This window comes from Dysidea avara, chromosome 8 (assembly GCF_963678975.1).
Source record: "Dysidea avara chromosome 8, odDysAvar1.4, whole genome shotgun sequence".
Taxonomy (NCBI): Eukaryota; Metazoa; Porifera; class Demospongiae; order Dictyoceratida; family Dysideidae; genus Dysidea; species Dysidea avara.
This window is the reverse complement of record NC_089279.1, coordinates 1,822,294-1,849,358: the sequence shown is the minus strand read 5'-3', so window position 1 is coordinate 1,849,358 and position 27,065 is coordinate 1,822,294. Positions and strand designations below refer to the sequence as shown.

At 36.6% G+C, this 27,065-nt stretch overlaps 1 protein-coding gene and 1 long non-coding RNA gene across 2 annotated transcripts in view; one reads left to right on the top strand and one right to left on the bottom strand.

Moving 5' to 3' along the window:
• The window catches only part of LOC136265259 (uncharacterized), a 162,033-nt gene that overhangs the window by 113,323 nt on the left and 21,645 nt on the right, over nt 1–27,065 (bottom strand). The window lies entirely within an intron of this gene.
• LOC136263605 (uncharacterized) lies at nt 220–26,543 on the top strand. The gene is made up of 7 exons (XM_066058230.1): nt 220–322; nt 6,083–6,184; nt 7,148–7,246; nt 8,354–8,455; nt 15,295–15,396; nt 17,959–18,055; nt 25,609–26,543. The coding sequence occupies exons 1-7, from the start codon at nt 269–271 to the stop codon at nt 26,541–26,543; spliced, it is 1,491 nt and encodes a 496-aa protein (XP_065914302.1). The 5' UTR covers nt 220–268.

Here is a 27,065-nt window from a genome sequence, read left to right as displayed (position 1 = left end):
GCTCCCCGCATAGAACCCCAGGGGTTTATAAATCTATGGTTCCCGGATCCACTGTTTTAGTCGAGTGGTCGCACGCTATAAATTAGTCATGGATTTATCAGATATTTTACGAGAGGCCCAAGACGATGGCTACCCCCCATTTTTTACCTACTCCAGGGGTCCGATATATTTGGACCGAGGGAACCAAAATAGGGGGTCCAAATTTTTCGTGACAGGTGGCCTCGCGAGACTATAACTACGCTATTAACAAAGTTATTAGGAACTTGAAATGGTCGTCTCTGAAGCAGACTTGCAATCTCTCTCCAAAAGGAAACCCACAAAAGTGAGTGCACGATTTGTGTAGCTACTGTGCATGCATGTCGTCGTTCCATGCCTTTTTTTAAATTGAATTTCTCCCTAAAAAATCAGCATTTTGTGAACTCCGTTCCTTACTCATGTAGTATGCCTGTTTAAACAAAATTATAGCCACGATTATCACGGTAGTGAGTGTGCATGCATTTTCTCTGGAAGCATGTGACCAAGGATTAGTTATAGCTACTGACATTCATTCTGTAGCTCTGCACATTTTTCTCTCTGTTTCAATATAATGTTGTCAATTCAGTCGTGGATCTATAGAAATTTTCAGTGGGGGTTTCAGGTTTAGGAAACAGATATTCTTACGTGGGAAGTCACTCCGACAGGTGTGAAGCTTACAAGCATGTGAAGCATGCTCTAGCTGGGGGATGTTCCTACAGGAAAATTTTGAAAAATTAGTCTTCTGAGGTTGAATTTGGTAACACTTTTGATTGAATAATCACTATTAGCTAGGCAGCAAACTTGATTACTTGTTTCTCATCTTGGATTTCCATGCGGGTGGGAGGTCCTTTTTCATTATTTATCATTAAAGGAAGTACTCCAAATCAAGCTGTCTATTACTATAAAGGTTAGCTAAAGCCTTTTAGGAACTAGTACTTATGACGGTTTTACCACTGTTTCTGAGGTGCAAGTGACATTTGCTGTGCTGTAAAATGATAGCCAGCCTTCTTAGCATCAAAATGTGCATGTGTGCACGTGATTGATAATAGCAATAATGAAATTAGAGGCAGTGGGGTAATAAGAGATGTGAGCAGGGATGAGAAACAATTAATTAAGTTTGCCTGGCCTTACTGCCTGGTGACAGAGATGTATTGTTTATTATCCATTTGTAGTAGTGGTAGTTCTGAAAGCTGACATATACAGAGGGCAACGCAAACCAACTGAATATTCCCCATAGACATGTTAGTCTTATTTGCTAACAATTTTGTGGTGAATAAACATTGTACGTGATCACAAGCTCATGACTATTACTCAATAGTCAATACCAGTGTCTGTATGACATGTAATGCATGGGGCACAACATAAAATTTTATATAGCAACCAGCTAGTATGGTTTCATACATCCCTTCGACTCCTATTTCCTTCCACTCTGGAATGACTGAGTTTATAGGCATATGGGCCTACAGTAATTATACTAGCCTACTATATTTTGGAGCATTTTCAGAAGGAGCAGGTCCACACTTTTAAAAGGGGATGTTCCACTCTGGAATGTGGTAATTCCCTAGCTATAGTAGCAATGTTTTTCATAACATAAATGATCACTCTCTAGCAATGTTAAGCTTTTAGAAAATGCAAGTGAAGCCTTTAGAATAATAGTAATCATATCTGTAAATCATTAAAATGATACTTATTTTAGAAGCGTTTATTGTATATCACCTATATCACCTTCTGACTGCGGTGCCAGAATGGCATCAAGATTAACATTGTTAGATATAATTATGGCGAACGTAATTTCTGCACTTGGCTGCTACTCTGCATGCTAAGTAACTTCACCCACCTCATGCCTTTTTGGGTGTACACAGTTTGAACAATGCAGCGTATAGCTAATTCAGCCTTTATACATTTGTATTGGGCAACCATATCAAATGTTATTCAGAGCTCAATTTGAATACTCAATGTAGTACAAACACAACCCATTTAAAAACTGCAGCTGAAAAAACTGAAACTATAATAACAGCTACTAACATAATGCTCTATTATAGTGTAGGTCAGTTACAATAAGAGTTGAAAATGAATGTCTTAGTTCACATTGAAATCTGGTTCTGAATTGATTGTAGCAAAACATATAATCAGCTACACATAATATTTATTCTCCTGTTACTAGTTTGATAAACAATTCTTTACATTTCTTCTGCTCACATAATCAGGGTGTCTCCAATAATGGGAAAAAATTAATGGTTTGGGGATCACAGAAAAGTCAGAAGTAGAGATTAAATGATATACTGTACACTAGTATATCTGCAGGTGTAAATTACCTCCCTTGTTTCTTTACTTTTTTCTATATATGATCCCTATTTGAACTTGAAATTTCTAATATATATATGAGTGTTCTCATAGCACCTTGATGGTATAGATTTAGCATTATATTAGCACCATATTATACACATAGGCATAGAAAATCAATCTTATTTGTTCAGTTATCAATTTCAGCTAGAGACTAATATAGGTATTTTTGTAGAATAGTTGCAGTCCTGAAGTAACAATCTTTTACAGCTGGTGGAAGAAAACATCAGTAAAACTTTATTAAGTTTACCAATTACTAGAGGCTATGGGGTGGAGAAATAAGGGAGAGTATTGGGGAAACCGCAGTGTAGAGCTGACATATATACAGGGGGGGGGGGACAGCCTGAAAATTGTTGCATAGCTATACAGTAGCTAAAATGTAGAATTTTAGGGGTGTGCAACCCACAAAATCTTTAAGATTAGGGCCTTAAAGTTGATACTAAAAACATGAAAATGTTATATCTACCAATTCCAATCTATACTACAACCTTTTCCTAAAACTTAATTTCAACAGGGTAACCAGTACCCCTCTGCTCCCTCTCCATAAAATTGCCTATGCAAATGCCCCCTCACTTTGAAGAGCATGCAGAGGGGCAGTGCGCCCTCACTTTTTTTGATGCCCACAAGTACAACAACTTTTGTGACTTTTTTATTCATTAGCCAACTTACTTTACGAGATTGAGATACTCTAATAGAGTAGTTGCTTAACTACTGTAATTGAACATTAAGTTGACTCTTATGGAATACGACTCTCCTTTAAAATTTATCCAATCTGTCTGCTTCTAGTTAAATTCATGAGTGTTTTAAATGCCTTCATTGATTTTATTGATGTATTGATTTGTGCAGTGTGTGTCTTAATTATAGTCATTGCCATAATATTATAGGAATATTCTATTCAAGTACACAAGTATTACTTAAATGCTATTTTAAATCATTCAAAACTCAAAATTAGGCTTGAGTCAAATGTGCTCAAAATTTTGCCCAAAATGCTTTTAGGGATTTCCCAAAATTTTAACCCATTATGCTCTTTCATGCAGTGTTCCTATTATGCTTGCACTATGTTCTCCTAAGTTAGCAATATTTATTACAATTATCTTGGGGCATTTTAATCAGTGAATGCTCTATTAGAGTATTTCACTATAAAGTTACTGTTTGACGAGAGTATCGACCTAAGCACAATACATTTGAGTACTCTATTGCAGTTTGTAGTTTTCACTGACTGCTCTATTAGGGAGTATCGATCTCCATAGTTTGAAATATCCACCTATTATTCCAACATTATGCTGGCATAGCACTCCAGCCTGTTATGCTTTTTATTATGCTGGCATATTTGACACAGGCCTACAGTCAAAATCCTCCCATGGAGACATGCTCCCAGATCATCCTAGTATTGGCATACTACTGGGTATATACAGTGTATGACTTTTCAATGCTTCCTAACTGACAACCACCCCACATGGCATTCCCCTACTTTTGAGTACTGTTCTCCACCCAATGTTCCATAGTCATCACAGTTCAATCATCAAGTCAAAAATTTACGTATTTACTTTTCAAACATTATACATGCAGTATCAATCAAATAGTTCACCTAATTTGCTTGTTAACATACACTAAATCCAGCTAATATCAAATGGTTGGTGAAGTTGAAGTAACTGGTAATTCTTATTCTCAATCACACGCTTAGAATGTTGCTTCCACTAATCATGGGACCTCATATCATAAAGCTGCAGGAGTACAGAGACTCCAGAATGGCTGATTGAATTGTATTGTATGTGTCAGTCAACATATATAGCCCCCAATAACAAATTCCCCATATACTTTCTACAGCGATCAGAAAGCACAGCATGCATGACAGCCTAGCCTCTAGTTAGTGCAAAGAATGTGATTTTGGAGCCTTAACAATTATAAGCTTCCTTAGGATGAGCTGTATGCAGCCGAATTTTCTTTATCATTATTATTATTATTATTGCTTTCCAGTAGTTATAACTTTTGTTATTCTGCCACTGATCACACTGGGCCACAAACACTAATTTGCCTAGAGAAAAGACCACATATTCCATCCCATCAAGTACACTTTGTTTCATTCTGGCAAACATAAGCAAACAAAGCACTCTTATCTGTGTGAAAAGATTTCTTTCAGGCACATTAGCCCAACAAGGGTGGAGGAACATAAAAGAACTTTGTTTCTGAGCTATATACCCAGTTCTGAACAATCCCTGACCGACTGATAGTATCTAAAGTTTAATTAACCCTTCGTTTCCCAAATTCCTTTAACCAAACAAGTACACTCTTTGCTTTATAACCTTATAACCTTATAACTCTTGTATAGTTGCAGGTATCATCACCAAATTTTTAGCAGCACTTCTCTACATAGTTATGCACTAGTGGTGTAAATGGGATGGTGATTGAATAATCTAATTAGAAGTATGATTTAATTAAATTTGCAAAAAAGAGGAAATAAATGTATAAGAATTTATTACAATAGATTCCCTCTGTTTATTTACAACTTTTACAAGTTTGGTGGGTAGCTACACCATTTAAGCACAAGCAGAAAAAATTCAGCACAAAAGATTATTCTATGATTGTTTTACAAAGAAAATACTGTCGTGATGTAGATGCGGGAATATATAAGAATATATTTCAATATCTTGTTGTACTAGATCCTTATAAGGAAATTTTTATTTCTTAAGTTGCTTAGAGGTTACTGATACAATAAAAATCTATGTTATTATTAAAGCTGTTTCTATTCATCTAAAAATAAACATTATCATGAAGTCAAAAAATATATGGCAAAAACTATTGGTGGGAAACAAAGGGATAACATACTGCAGGCACCATAAAGCCATAATTCTATAACTATTATGGAGACACATGATTGTGTTGTGTGGCCAAGGAAACTGGTATGGGTGCTTGATAGACAAGTGTGTATTAAAATTAATAGTAAGCAAGTTAATGTCATCCGCAACCTTGCAAGTGCTTCAATGGAAACTAACCATTTTTTTTGCTGTGGAAAGGCATTGGGGCGAGATACCTCCTATTCCAAATTTGAGCTGAATCCTCTCCCATCATTGAGATACATGTATTGAACATATTCCAAACTAAACAAGAAACTAAAACTTTAAGATGTGGCAATTTTTTCTCAAAAACACAGCAAGTTTTCTGTGATGTACCAAAATTTATCCTTGTGTAGGAAGCATGGTTCCTACACGTGTAGGGCAACATTAAGAAATTTTGTAGGAACTATTCCTGCACTGTTGAGTTTTGTAAGAAAGATTCTGTTATTGCTTTCAATATTATTTTCTTTGTACTTTTCTTTTTAATTGTTTTTGTCTTTTTGCACACTTTAGAAAGGACATAATAACTGGTGCATGCTCTATGCTGACCAGGTCACAATCTAATTACTTGGGCCAATTTACAGATAATCATTTAAGCTACGTATTTTATATTTCTGGTATACTAAATTACTCACTGGCATTTGATGTTGTCCTACATTAACACTATCCCTTGCTTAGGGCTTCATTCAATTATCAGCCCTCCTTTGCTTTTAGTAATTTTTTTAAACTCATACTTTAAGGTTGAAGTTTCTAAAGTTACATGTGTATTCCTGTTCGCAAAACATTGGTATCGGTTACTTGTAGGTACTTCATCAATTAGTGATGTGTGATCAATTAACATTGTTTGTGTGTGTGACTTTATAACCGTCAATTTGGCGAACTCATTACAGAAGGAGAAGGATGACATAGCCACAGCAGCTGGTAATGGTGATGTTAGTAGTCTTCAAGAATTGTATACTAGTGGAGTTGATGTCACTGGTGATCTTGATGATGTGAGTAGCTATAAGTAACACATGACAAGCTAGCCATAAACACACGCACACACACAAACACACATACCTTAACACACACTATACACATGCAAACACATACCCGGTACACACACAAACACACTATATACATACACCATGTGTGCACTACACACATATTACACTGGGCACATGCTTAACATATATAAGGTTTATGTATATAGTGCTGTATTGCTAGTATATACAGAAGGCTAGGCAGGTGGATAACTGACTAAATGCTGTAAGCCCTTCTACATTCACTAATGACTAGCTATCATCCCTATAGACTATATACACTATAGCACTACTTGGAAATGTGTGTATCATGTTTCACAATAATTATTTATTTATTTATTATTTATTTATTTATTTATTTATTAAGGCTTTACAGCACAAGTGCTGAAGGTCTGTAGGACACCTGGTCCTACAGCCTGGTTAAAATTATACTAATACAGTATGATAGGCATATAATTGTTGATACTCCACACTCATAAGCAGTAGAAAACAGGGAACAGGTTCTTCATTTATCTGTAAAACAAGATTTAGATACTCCAGTAGGGTAGTACATCACTAGTCTTGCTTATATCCTTTAATATATGTAACACTGTAAAAACAGTGCATATATTATATAGAATTCTATCCTTGAGGTTTTAATATTTCTCTGTGGGCATACACAGTGGCATCCATGTCTGCTGAATGCTTTAAACTCCACTGTGTAACTTCATTATCAAAGTTGGTTTCCCACTTTTTGCCCACTCCACCAACCTACACACACTTAGACACATGCACACTCATAAAGAATTGTGTGCTTTTAGTGTACTGCTAGCTATGTAGGTGGTGTATGATTACCTATATAATTATATACCTTACAGTAACATGTACAATAAATAGCTGACATTACCAAGTGAGCAGCGGCCATGTGTATAGTGTAGCTGTGTCTTTCTACAGAGTGGTTGGACTGGTTTACACTGGGCTGCTTCTTCAGGACAGTATAGCGTGGCATCAACTCTTATTAACTGGGGAGTTGAAGTGAACGTTGCTACTTTTGTAAGTAAATTAATATGTTCTGTACCTCTAGTTTTTATGTGATATTTACAATTAACTAATGAACTGTGCAGCTTAGTACCTCAACTATTACATCATAATTATTCAGTTTCACACTTGATATTTTTCTATTCATGATGTATAGGTATAACAATTACACAGTTAACCAGTTAACTAGTGATTGAACAGGGACGGAGAACAGTACTCAAAAGTGGGGGTGGGGTGGCTGTAAGTGTTTTAAAATCATTAACTGCGCCTTAGTGTGCTTCAATACTAGGGGGTCTGGGACATGCCCCCCACAGGAAAATTTTGAGATTTGAATGCTTTGAGATTGAAATTACGAGTATTTTCAGTGGTATATGTGTACTTGACCATGATACTTCTATACTGAGCTTGCCTGCAGACCTTTAGCGTTTTGCCATAAAACAACAATAAAATTAATAAATAAGATTAATAATGATTATGACAATGGCTATCATTAAGATACTGTACAGTTAGTTATAGATACATCATTAAATGAAGGCATTTCAGATAGACTCATGCTCTTGATTACGTATAGATATATGTGTTAATGGAGACAATTCAAAGTAATTGCGTAGCAGGATCAACTTATGATTCTACTGAATGTTCTATTAGAGTAGTTAGGTGACTGCTCTATTAGAGTATCTCGATCTCGTGCACTTCTAGCACTGATTCATGCAGTATTCCATTCTTGCATAACCTTTAGCATAAATCTCAGTAAATCAAGGCAAAGTAAGTTGCCTTAATGACTACTATAGCAACTGTGCGTTGGAAAATGTAAGGGGGCACTGCCCCCTCCACTTTTCAATGTGTGTGCGTGTGTGTGGGGATAAAAGAGGGGAGGGGGGTACCTGATCCCCTATTTCTCCACCCCTGGGATGAAGCTAAGTGATTGAGTGTTCTGCCCTCATAAATTACAAGCTAATCAATGCTTGTTATTTGGGAAGTACAGTCCACATCGAGTTTTCCACAAAAACATGCATATTGCAAATATGTAACAATTTCCACAATAGATGTAATGAAACTATGATGCTTGTGTACACATTGCACTGGTGCAGCCATATCATTCATTTCACTGGTTTTATGCAGTTTACTAAGAGGACACCTCTACACTATGCTGCCAATAGTGGCAGTACGGGTATTGTTACTCTACTGGTGGATCATGGGGCTAATGTGAATGTGAAGGATCTGGTGAGTTACATTGTAATTTATAGCAGATAATTATAATGGTGTATAGCTGTCAAGGTATAAACATGAAAGATGATACAATTTAGTAGTGTTTTGGTGAAGGGGGGCACAGGAGACACATTCCCCTCACTAAGAATAATATTTTGCAAGTAAAATGCATGTATTTCCATTCCTTAGGTCCATAAGCCATAGCTAGCTGAACTACTCATGACTGTCACTTACCACTATACAACTCTTGATCCATGATTTAAATATTTGTGCATATGAAACCACTCTACATCAACATTTTTAGTCCTGAAACATGTGAAAGTGTCTGGGGGTTCCCCTGCTCCATATACCTACTACCTGGTACATCCCCTTTGCCAAACTCTGGATCAGCCCTTGCAATTACTTGTAATTGAAACAGGGGAAGAGGCAGGGTGCCTTTTTTGATGTAAGGATTTTTCATCCTACCACACCTACGTAGCTACTGTAGTTCCACTATTCACTGTAGTTCCACTATTCACTGTAGTTCCACTATTCACTGTAGTTCCACTATTCCCTTTGTCCACAGGCGGCATGAATAGGCTAAAAAGAGAGAGTATGGTGATCAGGTTTGCGAGGTCGAACAGGCATCCTTTACTCCACTAGTCTTTGCAACTAAAGGTGGTATGGGTAGAGAAGCAACTGTTTTTATCACAGACTTGCTGATCTATTGTCCTGCAGGAACACACTAACTTATAGTACCGTACGCAAGGAAATTTTGACGTCAAAAATTTGACGAATTTGATGAATTGGTTTATTTCGCCAAATTTAAATTCGTCAAATGTTTATAAGCGCCCTTAAAAGTACAGGTTTTGCCTACAATTTCTTGATTTTCATCAACATTTTATTTGTCAAATCTGCTGAAGTCTGAATTCGTCAAATTTTTCTTACGTCAAAATTTCCTTGCGTATGGTAATACATTGACATGGCTTCGACATGTACTATCTTTTTCATTGTTAAGGTCTGCAACAATGTGCATCCATGGAAGCCAGTTCATTTCCTATCACTCTGGTGGCGCTTCTCCGAAGATAAGCCTGGCTTCAGGCTCTAAGGACTATTAAATTATCAGCTTTTGTCCAGCACTTATGCTATCTGTGCTGGGGGTGGTGTGACAAGGGCATAGCATCTAGCCCAGAAAAAAACATGCAATTGAAACTATGTGCTCTAATAGAGTTTAGGCATGTATTTTGGTCTGATTTTGATCTGTACATGCAATATCTAGTAAATCATAGATAACCTAAGGAATTTATATATTTTAAGTAGTTTACAGCAATATCGTGCAAACTACCCTCTCACCAAACTGGCAAAGTCTTATAAGTGACTTGAAAAAAAACTTTCTTTTTTCATTATTGGTTTATAACACAATTTGTATAATGCAGTATAAAACAGGGTCTATAATACAATTACAGCTAGGGTTTGATCAGTCATGATCAGGCCAACTCAACGTTAAACAGAATCAACCAGCTACCTTTTCAACTACAGGAATGAATGTCACAAATTAGCTTTGTTCATCTCTTTGATCCTTGGTTACTGTTTACGTAGTTGTATATAATTTTCAGCTTTTGTTCAATTGTGCATTAATGAGTATAAAACTAAGTATAAAACTAAGTATAAGAATAATAAATGTGGTCCTGTTTACATCATTGAAATAAATGAATAAATGAATGAGGTAGTAAATGTGTAACAAACTGATTCTAACCATAGTATTACTAGTTTATTTAAAACAAATAATTTATTAATTTAGGAATCAAGTGATAAAAAGTAGTGAAGCAAGAGATGAATGATGGTATTACAGCATACGTAGCTCTGTGAGAAAATCCCTACATTGGCATGTTATAACAATTATTCTGTTGAATGCCGAAGTAGGGATTTTCCCACTGAGCTATATGCTGTAACACCATCATTCATTTCTTGTTTCACTACTTTTTATTGTTATGATCCCTACTTCATTTATAATTTACTAGTTTGTTCAGTTTTTTTTTGTTATTGCATATAGCTATACATATGTGACTGTTATATTAGCTGTATTAGAGTATCTCACCTCATCCTGTAGCATACCAAGACTGAGGCATGATCACTATTCCTTGTTTTCACGGTGCTATTTTTATACCATAAATACAGCTACATAAATAAGAGGTGTGGTCATCTTGTTTGAGTAAATAGATTGTTAAGAGGTGAGGTCTCCATGCTTGATTGTTATTAATCAACCAGGATGGTTAATGGCCATGGTCTAGAACCAATCATGAAGTTACAGGCATCTAAGGGTGTCCAGTATTTAACAGAAGTACTTTAACCACTTTTTACATCGGCTATATGTTTTGAAATTCTATATCTAGCCACATGCAAGTGTTTTCTTGTTTTTAATGCTGTATTTGATGCAAGATGGACTGATATTATTCTGCAAAGGTGACTTTTGCCATGTAACTAGAATGACTTTTATAGGTAGGAGCTCGAGGTACGATACTGTTCGGTACTATCTATGTATTTATTGTACAGTCTGCAATTGTTGAAGTTGTTAAGAGATACGCACTTCTAAGTAAGCTATTTCCTTTGAGACAAGCAAAAATAAAACCTGCTGATGAGACTTGACATCTTTAGAGATGACAGTCAAGTCATCAGCAGTAGAGCTGTGATATTCTGTACTAGCATTCAGTCGTCTCTCCCACTGTCCTTAACACCTTACCTGCTGCTATATAGGGCTTCAGTTGCCAATGTTACTTAACAGAATTGCTTGTCAGCTACATTCAAGAACCATGCATGCCATAATTTAAATTGTACTCACATTGATTATTGGGAATCAATACGCTTGTTATTGGCTGCTAAGGTTCCAGCAGGACATCAGAAGTTGATTAAAGCCACAGTAGAAGTGTTTCTATTGAAGCCCACTAAAACGACTGGGAAGGGCTGGAAGCTGGGTGTCCTATATCTAATCGTTGTAGTTTTGATATTTATGTCATAGCCAATGAACTGTCAAACTTTCCTATTACGATTACATAATGCTGAGATCATAAGCTTTGATAATTCGCAGTTCACACCTAGATTTTGTGACAGAATAGAAGTAGTAACTGTTAGATTCATTTGTGCTGTTGGAACTATGATAGTTTCTTTTGTTTTGTTATTTTTCTGGCTCTATTCATATTTTAAAGTCACCTTTTTGAAATGCGTACTTTTTTAAAGGGTCAAATATCTATAGTGAAGCTAAACATTAATCACTTTATCATCCAGCGTATTATTTACACTGTAGACTAATGGCCAAACCACTCAAATTAAGTAGTATCCACATAATGGCTGCTGCTGCGTCTCAATGACCTTAACACTGTAAAGTGTTAATAATAATGAATGTATATAATATATTATTCTATCAGTGTTCAGTTCTTATATAAAAGAAGAGAATGCTTGCTCATAACAGCACCCCTCCACCAACTATATAATTATTATATTACTGATAAGGTACTTAAAATTCTGCATAGTTAAAGTGTGCTACACTGCTTTTCTAAATAGTGTGACTGCTTTATTAGAGTATCTCTATCTCAAATACAAATACCACTGGTATGGTACCAAAATTCTTTGGTAGGGCACAGGACCACCTAGGCCCATCCCTAGATGTACCACTGTCTAAATGGTAAGATGCAACAGTGTTACAATGGATTGTATGCAGTTTCCAGATTTGGTAATGAGTTGTAGGCGCAGGTGCAGCCTCCAGCTGCTGATAGATTACAGATGTATATTAAAATGCTTCATTTTACTAGATTTTATGGATACTATTAATAATTATAAGCTTGGTTACCTTAATGTCCTATTTGGCAATTAAAATGGTTTATGGCTGGTCAGGCATTGACAATTAGTCATCCAGATGAAAAATTCAAGATTCCTACCTGTCTCAAAGCTGGAGGCCGCATACGGCAACAATTTTAACAAACTCACCAGTGAGATATACCTTTTGGGGTTCCAAAAAGTGTATGCCCTATTTAGAAAACAATCAGTGTAAATTTCTTATTACACTGTAGCTATACTGCAGCCCTGCCCTGTTTCCATTTGTTCTGTGTATTTGTGCAGCCAAACTAAGATACTGCTGCAAGTATACAAGGTACATGTAATTTCAAATGGAGTTTCCTGGACCTTAGTAAACTCCCCTAATATGCCTCTGATTGTCTATCACATGTACATTTCATAGGTACCTAATCAGACTATAGGCTACAACTATCATACATAACAGCAGGCCCCCTTTTAAATGTCTGGTTCCCCATGCCAATGACTTTAGGGAGGCAATTCTGTTTCGTTGATCAGTCCTTAGCTACACAAAATTGTGCCATCCAAATTGCAACCTTAATTGTAGGACACCTGGTCCTACAGCCTGTTTAATATTGTTGCAGAAAGTATGTTTGAAAAGGAGAAAGTGCTCCATCATTCATCATAACTACTGTGTGCCAGGAAGTTGTGTATGTAGTAAGTAGGGCTGAGTAATAGTATCGATAGTGTGATATATTACGATAGTAAATCACTATTGCGATAACAATAGTAGGGATATCACTATCGCAATAGTTATGATAAGCTCAGATCTGCATTAAAATGGTATTACCAACCCTTCTATACTGTTTTACAGTTAGTATACCAGCTTTCTTACAGAGGAGTGGCCTGTACAAGCTATACTAGAAGTCCATATTCATTGTCCACCCACGCAGGTAATTAACAAATGTCCTGTACATGCAAAATAACTTTCTATATGACTGCAAATCATAGCTACACAACTAAGACTTTGTTAAGAGCAAAGTGTTTTATAAACTATCGGGATAGTATTCACATCGTGATATTTAATGAGCAACTGTCGTGATAGTAAAATTTTTACTATTGCTCAGCACTAGTAATAAGCTATAAGTCTACAATAGCATGGTATAGCAATAAGCTGCACAAACAGCAGTGTAGGTTTCCAGCTACATAGTTATAGCTAGATACGCACATCATGCTTGTTAAAGTTTCCTTAAGGGCATATTAATTTTATGTATGAATGCTACTTACAGCTGTAAGCCAGATGTGCTGAGTTGTATATGTGAACTTTAGGGGGTTACCCTCCACCCAGCTCAGAGTCCCCCCTCCTGGATCTGCCTCTGCTATCACACTTATAATTACTAGTATTTTAAGTAGGGACTGAGCTATGCTGTATTACCATCATTCATCTCTTGTTTCACTACTTTTTATTGCATAGGTCCCTACTTCATTTTTAAATTAACAATACTAGTTTTTTGTTGTAGCTGCACAGCTAGCTACAGTGTAATTTGTGATTGCTCTATTAGAATATCAATTATAACTGTTGTAATAGAGAATATCTTGAGTCAGCCAAGAGCTGTGTAGCTAGCTAGACCAACAAGGGGTGAGGTCATCCTTGTTTACTGTTAAGTAAACAGCTAGATTGTTAAGTGGTGTGGTCTCCATACTCTATTGTTATTAGTCTACCTAGATCTTTAATTGATGGGCGTGGTCGTGAACCTATTGTGAACGGGATCCCAATTGCAAACTTGCAGATCACAAACTTGTTTGAACGAACAGTCCCTTCAGTTGTCTCAAGTATTAACAGGATGAACTAATAAAATCTTCTCATTAGAGAAACTATTCACTTGAGTATTCAGTAGACTATCCAATCACTCGCTGATTGATCTCATTCGGCAGCAAGTGTGTACATTCAGAGGAACAAGCAGTCGAGTATCAGTCTGTCTATTATAAGTAACAAAATAAATTAATGTCTTCGCAAATTGCAGTCCAGGTATTTGTAAAAGTCAGAGTGACAATCTAGCTGCTCTGTATCAGCTAGTCTCATACCCAGATTGCTATTTTTCCTTTTGTAAAAAATAGGGTCTGGTGTAACTCCAATAGCTGTACATGTTTTGTTCTGAATCCCCAGATTGTGGGGATCATTTGAAGGGTTGCAAACAAGCTGTGTACAATGCAAAACCCATGGTTTTGTGAATCATGCAACTGTTGCAGTATTCAGCGTAGTAGCTGCAGCAGATGCTAGGAACAAGAAAACATCTTGTTCACGGCTTGTTTTCAACCCTTCAAATGATCCCCAGAATCTGGGGAGGATTCAGAGTGAAACAGCTTCCCCCAACCAAATACAAAAGGGAATATATGTATCAGCAGCTTTAAACTATCACGTGCAACACTAGATTACTTTGACTGGAAATTATAAGTACCCCGCTCTTTCAGCAGAGTAAGTGCTTTCTGAAGTAATTTTGTGGTATCTAAATATGCTGCTCAGAGAAAAGTGTTGTACGGACAATTAACGCTTTGATATGGTCTCGATGCTTGAAGAAGACAATTGAAGATAAAAGGAAAGGTAAGGCACAGACGGAACACACTCATTGGAACCCCAAAAGGCACATCCGACCGGTCAGTTTATTGTTGTGGGGTAAAATGGTAGTCATGCGCTGCTTTGTTTGGCCTCTAGGCTTGCGAATGTGGTCAGGCAGTGAGGCAGACTAAATTTCAAGTTTTGCTGATTTAAAAAAACATTTATCCAGTCACTGGTAAGTGTTGTCTTGTTTTCAATGTTGTATTTCATGTTAGATGGACTAATATTATTACGCAAAGGTGATTTTTGTCACGTAATGTTTCTCTAGGATGATTTTTAAAGGCGGCAATATTGGCGATGCTCGTCACTTTGGGGTGATCCCTAGTTAAACGTACTGTTTGATACTAGAGGTGAAATCTGTCCTGACATAGTTTTGCATGCATGTTAATAATACAGTCTATTATATGTACTGATCCACCCAATTAAGCGATATTTACTGTATCACATCATTGTATGTACTATATCACTATAGGACGGAAATACTCCACTGGTATATGCTGTGGACAAAGAACACAGTATGATAGTATACTCCCTCATCAGGGAAGTACGGGTGGACCCCACACAGTGTCCTCAGGTATATATTGTCAATAGCAATTAAGTTATGCATTTAAATTTTGCAATAATTATTTGTTTTTACTGAATTTGAACTGTATGAAGGAAAAATTTATTCATGTTGCATTATATGCAGTATGGTAGTACTGTATATTGGTGATCACAGAAGATTGTGCTTTCTCTCAAAGAATATCAACCACTTCAGTCACAATACCTTTATGGTGGCTTGACAGTATTGGTTACGTACATATCAAAAGTGTGCCCAAAAATGCTTCCGATAAGTGGCATTATTGCAATGGAATTTTTTTTTAAATGGCAGGCAAAAAATGACAAAAATGACAAAAATGATTTTCTATTGATTTATATACATACCTGCCTGCCTGCTTATTGTTTTCAAGCAAGATTAACTCAATAACAGCTTTTAATCTATTTTTTCACTGTTGGACATTGCTTCAACCTTACAGGTGTCTTTTGGCATACAGCAGTATGCATTTCTGAGCTTATTACATAGATATTTTTGAGGGTTAATATTTTATAATATTTGAGAAAAGATGTTTCTAGTGTACCAATTTTTCAGCCATGCAGCACATATACCATGTTGTACAGATGAGTGCATCATGACTGGATGTGCTGCAGTGCCCCTGATATTTTTCACTCAATTACATTATGTGAAGTTACATAGTTGTGTTATGAGAATGTTTGTTTTTATCAGTTTTTCTCCTTTTACAAAGCAAGCCATGCTATAGACTGTATCATGACCCTAATCATGATAACAAATTTATGCAATAGGTGATTATGACATAGCTAGATGTTTTGTGATATTGGGGACTAGCTAGTGTTATTGCTTGGTGAATACTGTATTTACTTGATTTGTCCCGCGATTTGTGCTGCACCCGTGAATAGTACCACCATGCAGTACTATTTGAAAGTCTTTATCCTTGTTTCTGAAAATAATTTTAATTGTACCACACCCTTGAATAGTACTGCACTATACTTTTGTAATTACTCTGTACTAGTGCTCTCATATCTTCTTTGTTTCATCTCCATCTCGATTTAAGGAAGGCATTGTCCTGGTAGAACTTCATCAGCTGTCACATAATCAAAATTCCGGATATTAGTTTGTACAGTGTAGACAATGGAACCTGTTAATGTAGAGAAGGACATAATCTAGGCATGTGGTAATGCTCCCAAAGTAACCCTTAGCATGTAATAATCACTGTTTGAAACTTCTTAAAATGGCATTCCCTTCCACTCTATGTCTCTATTCAGAAGACACTTAAATTTTGTTTTCAAAAAACAAGTTGATGTTGTGCTACTGCTAAAAACCAGGTGCCATGTAGCAAATAAACCTCACTGGAATTAATTAACAATGTATACTAATAATTTATTTTTGGTTTTACATCAAGAATTATTATTTGAATTGTAGTAAATTGTATTTTGTAATCAATGAAATATTTTGTAGTTCCGTAATTACTTTGCTATGCACTGCTAAGAAAGTGTTTTTGAACAAACTACTTTAACCCAGTAATAATGCACAGAACTGTTTTATAGTTTGTCTATAATATTTCCTTACACAAATTCTCCAGGCAAAGCCTCAAACTGCTCTTAATTTTTTGTTCGTGTTTGTACAGACATGCCCCCTTTCAACTTGAAGGAATTTGTTATACCCATTAGCCTAGGAAGGAAGCTGTGTTGCTATTCAGCTGTTTGATGCCCATACAGCCCATTGGGAAAGGCCTTCACCGCGTCCTTTATAACTTGCTTCTCCCGTATTTCAAGCCGACATGTATTAACTGTCTTAAACCACAGCTTACCAGCCTGGAAGTTTATTACAGGCCCTATGTGACCTTTTTTCTCACATAAAAGCTGTTTTAGTGAACAAACATTTGCTCATGTGGGTACGGAAAGACAAACAAATATACAAATATACATACACACATACATACATACAAACATACATACATACACATACATACATATATACATACACACACACACACACGCACACACACACATACATTACATACCTACATACATACAAACACACACACTTTTTGGAAAACAATTTCAGTAAATTAGGCACATGCCCACAGCTGGATGTGGGTGCATGCCTGGTTTAACAAACTAAAACCTGTGCCTATACACTCCTATGGAAATACAAAGACATGTATGTGACTGCCAACCTCATTGCAGTGGGAGGGGATAATCCCAGACAAATCTGCCACCTGACCTCATTCCATGCAAGCAAAAACTGGACGCAGCTATTAATATGCATGTACATACGTAGCAAACCATTTCTAATAGTTCCTACCCATTTGTCTGCCAAGCATGATGACAATCTTGAAAATGCTGGACCTCACAATTAGTCCATCAACAGAAGGGTAACATTACTATGGTGATCACCTTGTTGCCACAGTGATTACCACCTTGATACCCCTATGTAATTTCAAAATTAACTGTGCTATGCATATGGTTACATATGGTTACAATATGACTGTTGTATATATTTCACACAACTTGAATATATGTTACTCATTATACACTAACTGCTGGTGTACTAACAATGATTATGACTACATGAAAGGAGCTACAACAAAAGATCCCACAACTACTAGAGGAGGAAGAGTCCAGGAGGAGAGGTAATCAAGACCAACTCAATGGATCACATGATCCACAACAAGGTATGAGATGGTATTAATGCTATTGTGTTTTTAATATGACGTTTGTCACATTAAGATCTGTGATTGCTGGTTGTATATAGTATTAAGAACTCTACTATGAAAAAAATGTTCAGAACCATTTGTGAGGCTGCACCAGTACACATTATGGTACTCAAGCTGCCATAAAGTTGACTCAGAGGCTTGAGAGAAACTTCCTAGCTTGCACATAGTAAAATTTAGGAGTGGGGTGCTTCAATACCCCAAGAACTTGAGGTCTTTGTTTACTACTGCAAAAATTTAGGAAGTATCATTTAACAAATTATTTGAGTGTTCCTGTAGAGAAGGCTAAGAAAATACACAATGAAACATGTCAAATTTTATTTGTTTTAACATTGCCAGTTTACATGAAATGTATACATATATATAAAGCTGAAAAGCTGTCTATCTGCTTTGTGATGCTGCTAACTCGACAACCAAAGCATATATCGACACAGGGCTTTAATGAAATTAAGTGTTCATCATCTGGTAACTCCAAGTTTGCTGTTACAAATCGCTCCATTTATTCTCTACAAAGTGTTGAAGGCAATGGTGTAGAGAAAATCTTGAACTACACTCCTGTCAAAATCATGAACAAACAGCCCAAGCGTTAGAGCATAGAACTGTACATGTTAACTCAAAGGTCCAGAGTTCGATTCCTATGTATGACAACTTTTTACTTCTCAGTGCCACCTTTTTGTTTCATACTTTTTCATATGTCAGCTATTGATGATGTTTACCTACCAACCTGTGCACATATCAACATGATTACACTTGATATAAAATGTTCGTCATCTGGCTATGTTACAAAATTTATTACAAGCTTCTACATGCTTTCCTTCATCCATTACAGCATGTTGAAGTTCATGATAGATACAGAGAAAATTTCAGCTTACCAAACCACAGGATAAACAGCTCTGCTGGTACAGTACCTCCCTGAAGTTGTTGTGGCTAATGGAAGTGTAGGCTGCAGGTTTGAATCCAACTGCAGGCACAGCTTTTTTTCGTTTATCTACCTTTTTGGTGCATACTTCTTCTAACTTAATTTTTTGCTATAGTAAGTTCATAGCATCCTGGTATTGCTTTACAGTAAATGAACTGTTGGAAAATGGAAAAGTACTGTATACAGTAACACATTTGATAGGTATGGGCAGGCCAATCAGGTGCATGTCTGTTTGTCTGTGTGTTAGTCTCATGTGTTCTACTAGAGTGCTATCTCTTTTGTAACTTCAGTTCTTTGTGATGTAAACTGCTTGCCTAAATCCTAAATTATAAAAATAATAACCTGGGTATCAGGAAGTGCATACCTATGTGTTAAGTTAATTTTTGCTTGTATAGCTACCGTGCTTCAGTTTCTGCATTATAGGACATGTACTACTAGTGCCACACACAGTTTGGACATGTGTTGATAAGTGCTTTAGCTTACATGTGATTCTGCTGTTTAGTTAACCCACATATAGAATAAGATTCATGTAAAAATCAAAAGCAACATTACCATGCATACTACACATAGGATATGATCTGTAATGCTTCATTTATTGATTGGGGTTAATGTGGAATCTGAAATGGTCCTGCACATAGGGCAAGCACCAATTCGTACTTTTCTTATAGTAAGTTCATAGCATGCTGATATTGCTTCACAACATATGGACTGCTGAAAATTATATAGTATATAGCATATTTGATATGTATAGGACAGGCATGAGTAGAGCAATTGGTTGCATGTTTGTTTGAAAGTGCGTTTGTCACACATGTTCTATTAGAGTAAATTCCTTATTTTCTGTAACCAGGGCCGCTGACAGGGGGGAGAGGAAGGGGCAACTGGGGCATTTTCCCTGGGCCCCATTTTGTAAGGGGCCTCAAGGGGGCTTCCAGGGGCCTCATACAGTAGTAGCTGCCCTATAGCTACTTATCCACACATAGCTACAATAAAACGAACGTACAACAGTGTAAACCTTCCCTGTAGACTCGAAGATACATAAGAAGCCTCAGTATAAGAGATACTATCCACGCTCAATGAGATCCACAGCAATGCAGTGCAGCAGTGGCAGCAAACCATTACCTGTAATATATCTTATAAGGTGCCTATATAGACAGTGTGACTTCTACATAAGATTGAGATACTCTAATAGAACAGCCACCCTATTACAGCAGTCAAGCAAATATTCAGTCTTAGTAACCGTTAAAAGATCAGTGTGGCATAGGGTATAAAAATTTCCTAGGTGGTATGTATTTGGCAAAATGCTTGCTATAAAATTCAAACTTAAGATGTCCTAACATCTACAGCAATCACCCTAACACAACAGTCCAATAAATTATAAGCTTATCAGTTAGTAGCTAGTGGTTTGCTTTCACTCTCATATTCAGTCTCAGAGAGTCTAAATAAATCTCCTGGTGGCGGCATGCCCCCAGACCCTCCTAGGTTAGAAAACTTTCCATAAGCGTATAGTGGTTTACTTTTAATTGTAGTCTAGTAACTAGTAAATTTGCTCTCATACTATCTCAGAGAGTCTAATTTTCAAACATTTCCTGGGGGGGCATGCTCCCAGATCCCCCTAGTTTGGTTTGCATGCTAAACTGTTAATATGCTCAGTTAGTAGCTAGTTTGCTATTAGTTGTACAGTCTAGTAGCTATATAGTTACATAACTAAGCTTGTTCTTGCAATGTCCTTTTGTCTGTTTTTCCTTATGGACAATTATGGGTTATAGGGGCCCCACATTCTAAATTTGCCCTGGGCCTCCTAAATCCTCTCAGCAGCCCTGTCTGTATCTTCAATTCTTAGTGATGTTAACTGCTTTCCAAAAGTATAAAAACAATTAGCCAGGAAGTGTGCAGCTGTGATGTCGATACTTTTAAATCTTTATTATTTAACATTTAGTTTGTTAACTAATCACGTACATTATACTCATGATTGAGTTCTGTACATTATACAGTAATAATAATATTCTAATCCAAAAACAGCCAAGCTGTAAAAAAAGGTGCGGCCCCCAAAAGGCCAGGGTGAAAAAATATGTGAAATCCAAGGTGGCTGCCAAGAAATGGCTGTGATGGTAGATTAACAATAAAAATTTTAATAACGACAATTCAGATGAAGTTGGTGCCACTTGGCTGTTTATATCACTTCTTTTTGTATTTGTACACACCAAAGCCATTTTATGGCCGGCTTTGGGATTAATTTAACCTGTGTTTTTTCTTTACCACAGAGAAAGACATCCAAAGCAGACTTTTTATATTAATTAGGGTAATTTTTGGTAATTATGTAAATTTTGAGTTTATTAGGTGCTATTTCTTTTTACAGGATAACTTGTTTGTAGCTGATCTTCACTGGGTGACTTGAAATGAACTCTATGTGGTGACATAGAATGTAGCTGAACTCTCTATGTGATGACATAAAATGTAGCTGAACTCTCTATGGGATGATTTGTTTGTAGCTGAACTCTCTACAGGGTGAATTATTTCCAGCTGATTTCTCTACAGGATGACTTGTTTAAAGCTGAACTCTCTACAGGGTGATTTGTATGTAGCTGAACTCTCTACAGGGTGATTTGTTTGTAGCTGAACTCTCTACAAGGTAACTTGTTTCTAGCTCATATCTCTACAAGATGACATGGTGATTTGATTTTAGCTGAACTCTCTACAGGGTGATTGGTTCCAAGCTTATCTCCCTACAGGGTGACTTGTAATGGTCTGAATCTCTAGAGCGAATTATTTGTAGCTGTGCTCTCTACAGGGTGACTGTTCTATTAGACTATCTCAGCAGCTGAATGCTCTATTAGGGTGACTGTTCTATTAGAGAATTTTGATCTCACTTTCTGCTACATGCAGTTGGCTTTCTAATGTTTTGTAATCTGATTCTTCTGTACTACTGCAAGGACTGAAAAGAATCTTTCTATGATAATTATTCCAGCTACATACCGATTTTCAGCTCTTCGTTCAATGCGGTTTGCCTGGTAGGCACGAAAGCTGATAGTTTTTTATTCATAAAACTTGTACACGTAATTATGACACAAGTTGGGTTTTGTGTTGTATCTCAATGGCCTTTATCTGGATTTCTTTCAAACCACAAAAAGGCACTCCTACAATGGTTACTCCATCTACAGTAGGTTGCAAAATAAAGTTAACGTTTCGTAATTGTAATTACGGTGTGATTACTAAGTAATTACCATGTTTGTACTGTAATTACGTTTTGACCGTAATCTGTAATTATGCAAAAAAGTAGTTTTTCACCAGCCATATATACAATATACTCATAGTTACCAATAGAGCATAATTCGTAATTACGCTTTGTAATTACGCTACTACAGCGTAATTAAAATTACGAAACGTTAACTTTTTTCTGCAGTCTACTGTACATAGCAATTTTCAGCTTATTCCTTCATGGGGTTTACCCTGTGGGCATGATAGAAGTTCAATCTTATTGTACGTGAATAATTGGTCATATCTCCATGATTCTTTATCAGATTCCACCAGACATGGTACTGAAATTTGCTTTAATGAGCCCTTTAAGTGTACCAAATTTCAGCTTGATCGAAGTACGCATTTGTATTTTATGGCAGATTTTGCAAAGTGTGTGGAAAGAAGTAGAAAAAAAACTTTTAAAAACTGAAATTTTGGCCGCTTGTATCTCGGAAATGGCTGGGGAGATTTTCTTCAAACTTCGTATGTAGACTACCCTACCATGCAGGCACTTCTATACCAAATTTAGTTGCATACGGGTAAGAGATCACAGAGCTACACATGTGTGAAAATTGCATTTTCTTTCCTTCGTGTCAATATTATCACGGTGTGGCGCGCCGGCTTCTTGGGCTGCACGACACACTACCGTTTGTCTTGATAATAATGATTGACTTTTAAAATAAGGGTTCAGCATCATTTTCAAGCATTGAGTTGGTGGCATCATATCTTTTCTGAGTGCAACTTTATGTCCACTCTTTATATAATCACTTGTTGCATTCTAATCAAAGTTATACACATTAAGTATTATTTGTTGTTGTTATATTATGTGTCTGTGTGTATTGCATGTGTTGAGTTTAATTTAAAAATCAAATCAAATCAAATCAGTGGCGGTCAAATTCAAATAGTCACTGCATCAAGTTTTAGAACTGAGGTAATAAATGCCATGGCATTTAATCAAGTAAATACGATATTCCAGAGGTACTATAATAATATATGTGAAGAAAATAGACAAAACACTTAACAGTTTGATTTGAACCATGCCGGAACCTTCACATCTATATGTAGCTAACACCTAGGATTATCATACAGTATATGATAGTATATCATACAGTATAATACTACTGTATTAGTAGGGACCACAAAAGAGTAAGTGTTGCCATGAAAACATCACCAAAAACCAGCCTCACATTTCCCAGGCGATGATGAAGCAGTATTGGTTAGGCAAAATGAAACCCGAACAAGCCTTCAGATTGACCTGAAATGTTTTCAACAAGTTGCTATGGAATTTTGAGGCCATACTTCAAAGAATTTATTTGGACAATATGATAGTTAATGCAGGGGAAATAACTACCATATTTGTCAAGTAAGGTGCTAAACACCATAATTTGCAAGGTTGGCAATCAAAATGCATTGTCAGCATTATGCATTTATGCAAGCTGAAAGTGCCCACAGTCTTTTACTTGGATATAAGCCAGTCATATCACAGCAGTCATGGATATTTGCAATCATCCTTGGCAGTGTGTGAAGCCATATATATCAAAGTACCGACAGTCTTTCACTTGGATATAAGCCAGATTAGATTAGATTATCAATTTTTCTCAAAAGACAAGGGTTACACAAAAGGCAAAGCCTGCAAATGTGCTCCTCTTACAGAGACATAATACAGGTAAAACTACAAAAAAAACAACCTTAAAATAAACACAACAATACCTATACAAGAACAAGACATTACAGCATGTTGTTGTTAGTCATTGACATTTGTCCTTTTGCTTTGCCTCGGACTCGTATCAAGAACTAGTTCTATTGTGAAACAACTATGACTTATTGCAGTATCTCAATTACACACACACATCATATCATTTATTTGTTATCAAGCATTTATTATCTTTGTTGCTCTACTTGAAACAATGAGAATTAATTTTAACATCTCAGTCCTTGTACTCACTATGATGATACATCAACTACGTGTTACCATAATTCTTCTAAGTGGTGGAAAAATGATATTGTAATAAAGCGGTCAGGAAGACTGACTCTTCTACTAGAGTAGTCACTGAATTTCAAAGGAGTATATACCATAGATTTTGACCTATATAGTAGACATCCTCTTCCAGAAAACCATAAAATAAATGGAGCTATTTTAATATGTAGTAATTACCACATACTATCTTGAATAATCATTATTTTCTGTTATATATACCTGTACAAAGAGATAGATAGAAGAAAACTGGTCTTGCACTGTAATACACTCTATTTGAAATCTTCATATAAAAATATTTGGATCTAAATATTATTTTATGTACAGTGTTTAGTTTAATACAGCAAACTGTTGATTTTTACGCCATTGTTTGATAATAACAAGTGATAGCGTTTGTATCTTCAAAATAGATTAGAAGTAGATATAAATGTCTAGCTGTGTGTGTAGTGTGTGTGTGTGTGTGTGTGTGTGTGTGTGTGTGTGTGTGTGTGTGTGTGTGTGTGTGTGTGTGTGTGTGTGTGTGTGTGTGTGTGTGTGTGTGTGTGTGTGTGTGTGTGTGTGTGTGTGTGTGTGTGTGTGTGTGTGCATGTGTAGTGTGTGTAGTGTGTGTGTGTGTGTGTGTGTATGTGTGTGTGCGTGTGTGTGTAAATGGCATATCCACATCAAGAGCATATAACTACAGTGTGACTGCTCTATTAGAGTATCTTGATCTTAGCAGCACCGGAGCTGGATAGAAAATTCCACATTTCTGATTGTGTAAAAATGGTTTTGGGGGTAAATGATGTTCAAAGTTTATTTTACAGTGAAAATGGTGACTTATTGTACTTGACAAGTGCTACCTTTGATCTTAATAAGTTTCACACAGTGTTCATCCATGCAATTACTTCCTGAAACTGTGTGTATGTGTATCCAAGTATGTACAAGTATAGTGCTCGATTCTTAGCTAGGAAAGCTGTTGCAATGGCCAAACAAAGGAATTAAGGCTTGAGGGCTTTGGGAGGTGTGATGCATGGATCTACACATTGCACATCAAAATGTACTGCAGTGCTAAGGTCACATGGTTAAAATCATGAGATGGTTGATAGAACATGACCAATTATCAACCTCTGAGTGACTATTGTGGAAAAATCAGCTAACAATCAGCCTCTATAGGTTTACAGATTGAAACTCTATCACATTAAGGGTTAAAATATTTATTTAAAATAGTAGGCAGGATAGTGCATAAAAATGGTGATTTTGTAGGAAAAGCATCAAACCTGGTATGAGTGCTACTGAAGACATTTGTTGTTTTTTACAGAATGAGTGTCATTAGTAGTACAATTGATATGGAAAGTTTCATACTTTTCTATAATAATTCAGAGAATAACAAATGTAATAATTATGTAGGTGCATTTACTGAAATTGGATGTGGCACAATCACTAAGAGAACTATCTATGCCTACCGGCAAGCAATGAGGAAAGGCACTAGAGCTTCCAATCAACTGAAGTTGGTAATGATTGGACCTGAAGGAGCTGGAAAAACAAGTACCATTGGATCTCTCCTTGAAAAGCAGTTCCTTCTGGATCAGCAATCCACTGTTGGGGCTTCCATAAACACTTGTACTGTGGAACGCATTTTTGCATCTGAATGGCGACAAAGTGAAATCAAAGATCAACTAGAGCATCTACCAAACAAGTTTAGAAGTAGGATGAGAATTTGTGTTTCAGAGATTGCAAGGAATATAGATGATAAGAAAGTAGCAGTTTCAAACAGTATATCAAACAGGCAAGAAGAAATTCCAAAAGAAATTCCAAAAGAAATTGTTGCTCGAGTCCAAGAAGTTGTGCAGGCCAAAGAGGTGTCTGATAGGGATATTCGAATCATCGTATTGGATCTTGGGGGCCAAGAAATTTACTATGAAATTCATTTCATGTTCTTGGCTCCAGACGATGTGGTGCTAATGACTTTTGATGCAAAAAAAGGTCTTGACCACCCAGTGATTAGCCGGCAACGCTTGAACAGGTTTCAAGAGAAAATAGCAGCCAGAGGAATGCAAACTAATTTGGAAGTGTTGGAAGCACTTTTCCAGGCCATATATGGTCATTGTGGAGTTGAAGTAAAAGGTGACAAGTACATTTCCAAGCGCATTCCAACAATTTTGATGATTGCCACACATGCCAAAGGTCTCACTGATCAGCAGAAAAGAGAGATTGAGCTCAGATTTTACAAAGTGTTTTCTGGAAAGACATTTATGGACCATTTACCAAAATCACGTGCTGATTCCTGTGGTCTTCAAGAAGGTGAAGGATACCATCTTAAAGGCAGGCAAACCCATCATTGAAAAACAGTGCCCCATAACTTACCTACAGTTTGAAACTGGCTTGCTGCAGGCATCAGATACCAAATCTATCATCAGTCAGCAAGAAGCTTTGGAAATTGCACAAAAAGCTGATATTAAAGAAGACATGTTAAAAGAAGCTCTTCTCCACTACTGCTACAAAGGTGTCCTACTATACTACCCATACATGCCAGCCCTACAGGATGTGGTGTTTGTGGATCCACAAGAAGTGTCTGATCTTGTCTCCTCTGTCATTTCCACACATGACTGTGAGCCATCTTCAGCTGATTTGCAGTTATCCTGTGACCGCTATGACAAATATGGGTTACTGGAAGAATCACTGCTTGATGATATGTTGGACAAGTGTGGTCGTCTTCATCAAAAGGAAGTAATTCTAGACTTACTAAAGAAGTTTGACCTTGCTGAAGAAGTATCATTCACTACAAAATTTGATGCTGAAGATGATTCTTATGAGGTTCCAAAAAGTGGCAGGGTTTTTGTTGTCCCCTCCATGTTGGTATACAA

Excerpts from the sequence above, each read along its gene's own strand:
- LOC136263605 (XM_066058230.1), top strand. The coding sequence starts at position 269 with ATGGTCGTCTCTGAAGCAGACTTGCAATCTCTCTCCAAAAGGAAACCC. Across the intron at positions 323-6,082 it reads CCAAAAGGAAACCCACAAAA|AAGGAGAAGGATGACATAGC; the intron begins GTGAGTGCACGA and ends AACTCATTACAG. Across the intron at positions 15,397-17,958 it reads ACCCCACACAGTGTCCTCAG|GAGCTACAACAAAAGATCCC; the intron begins GTATATATTGTC and ends ACTACATGAAAG.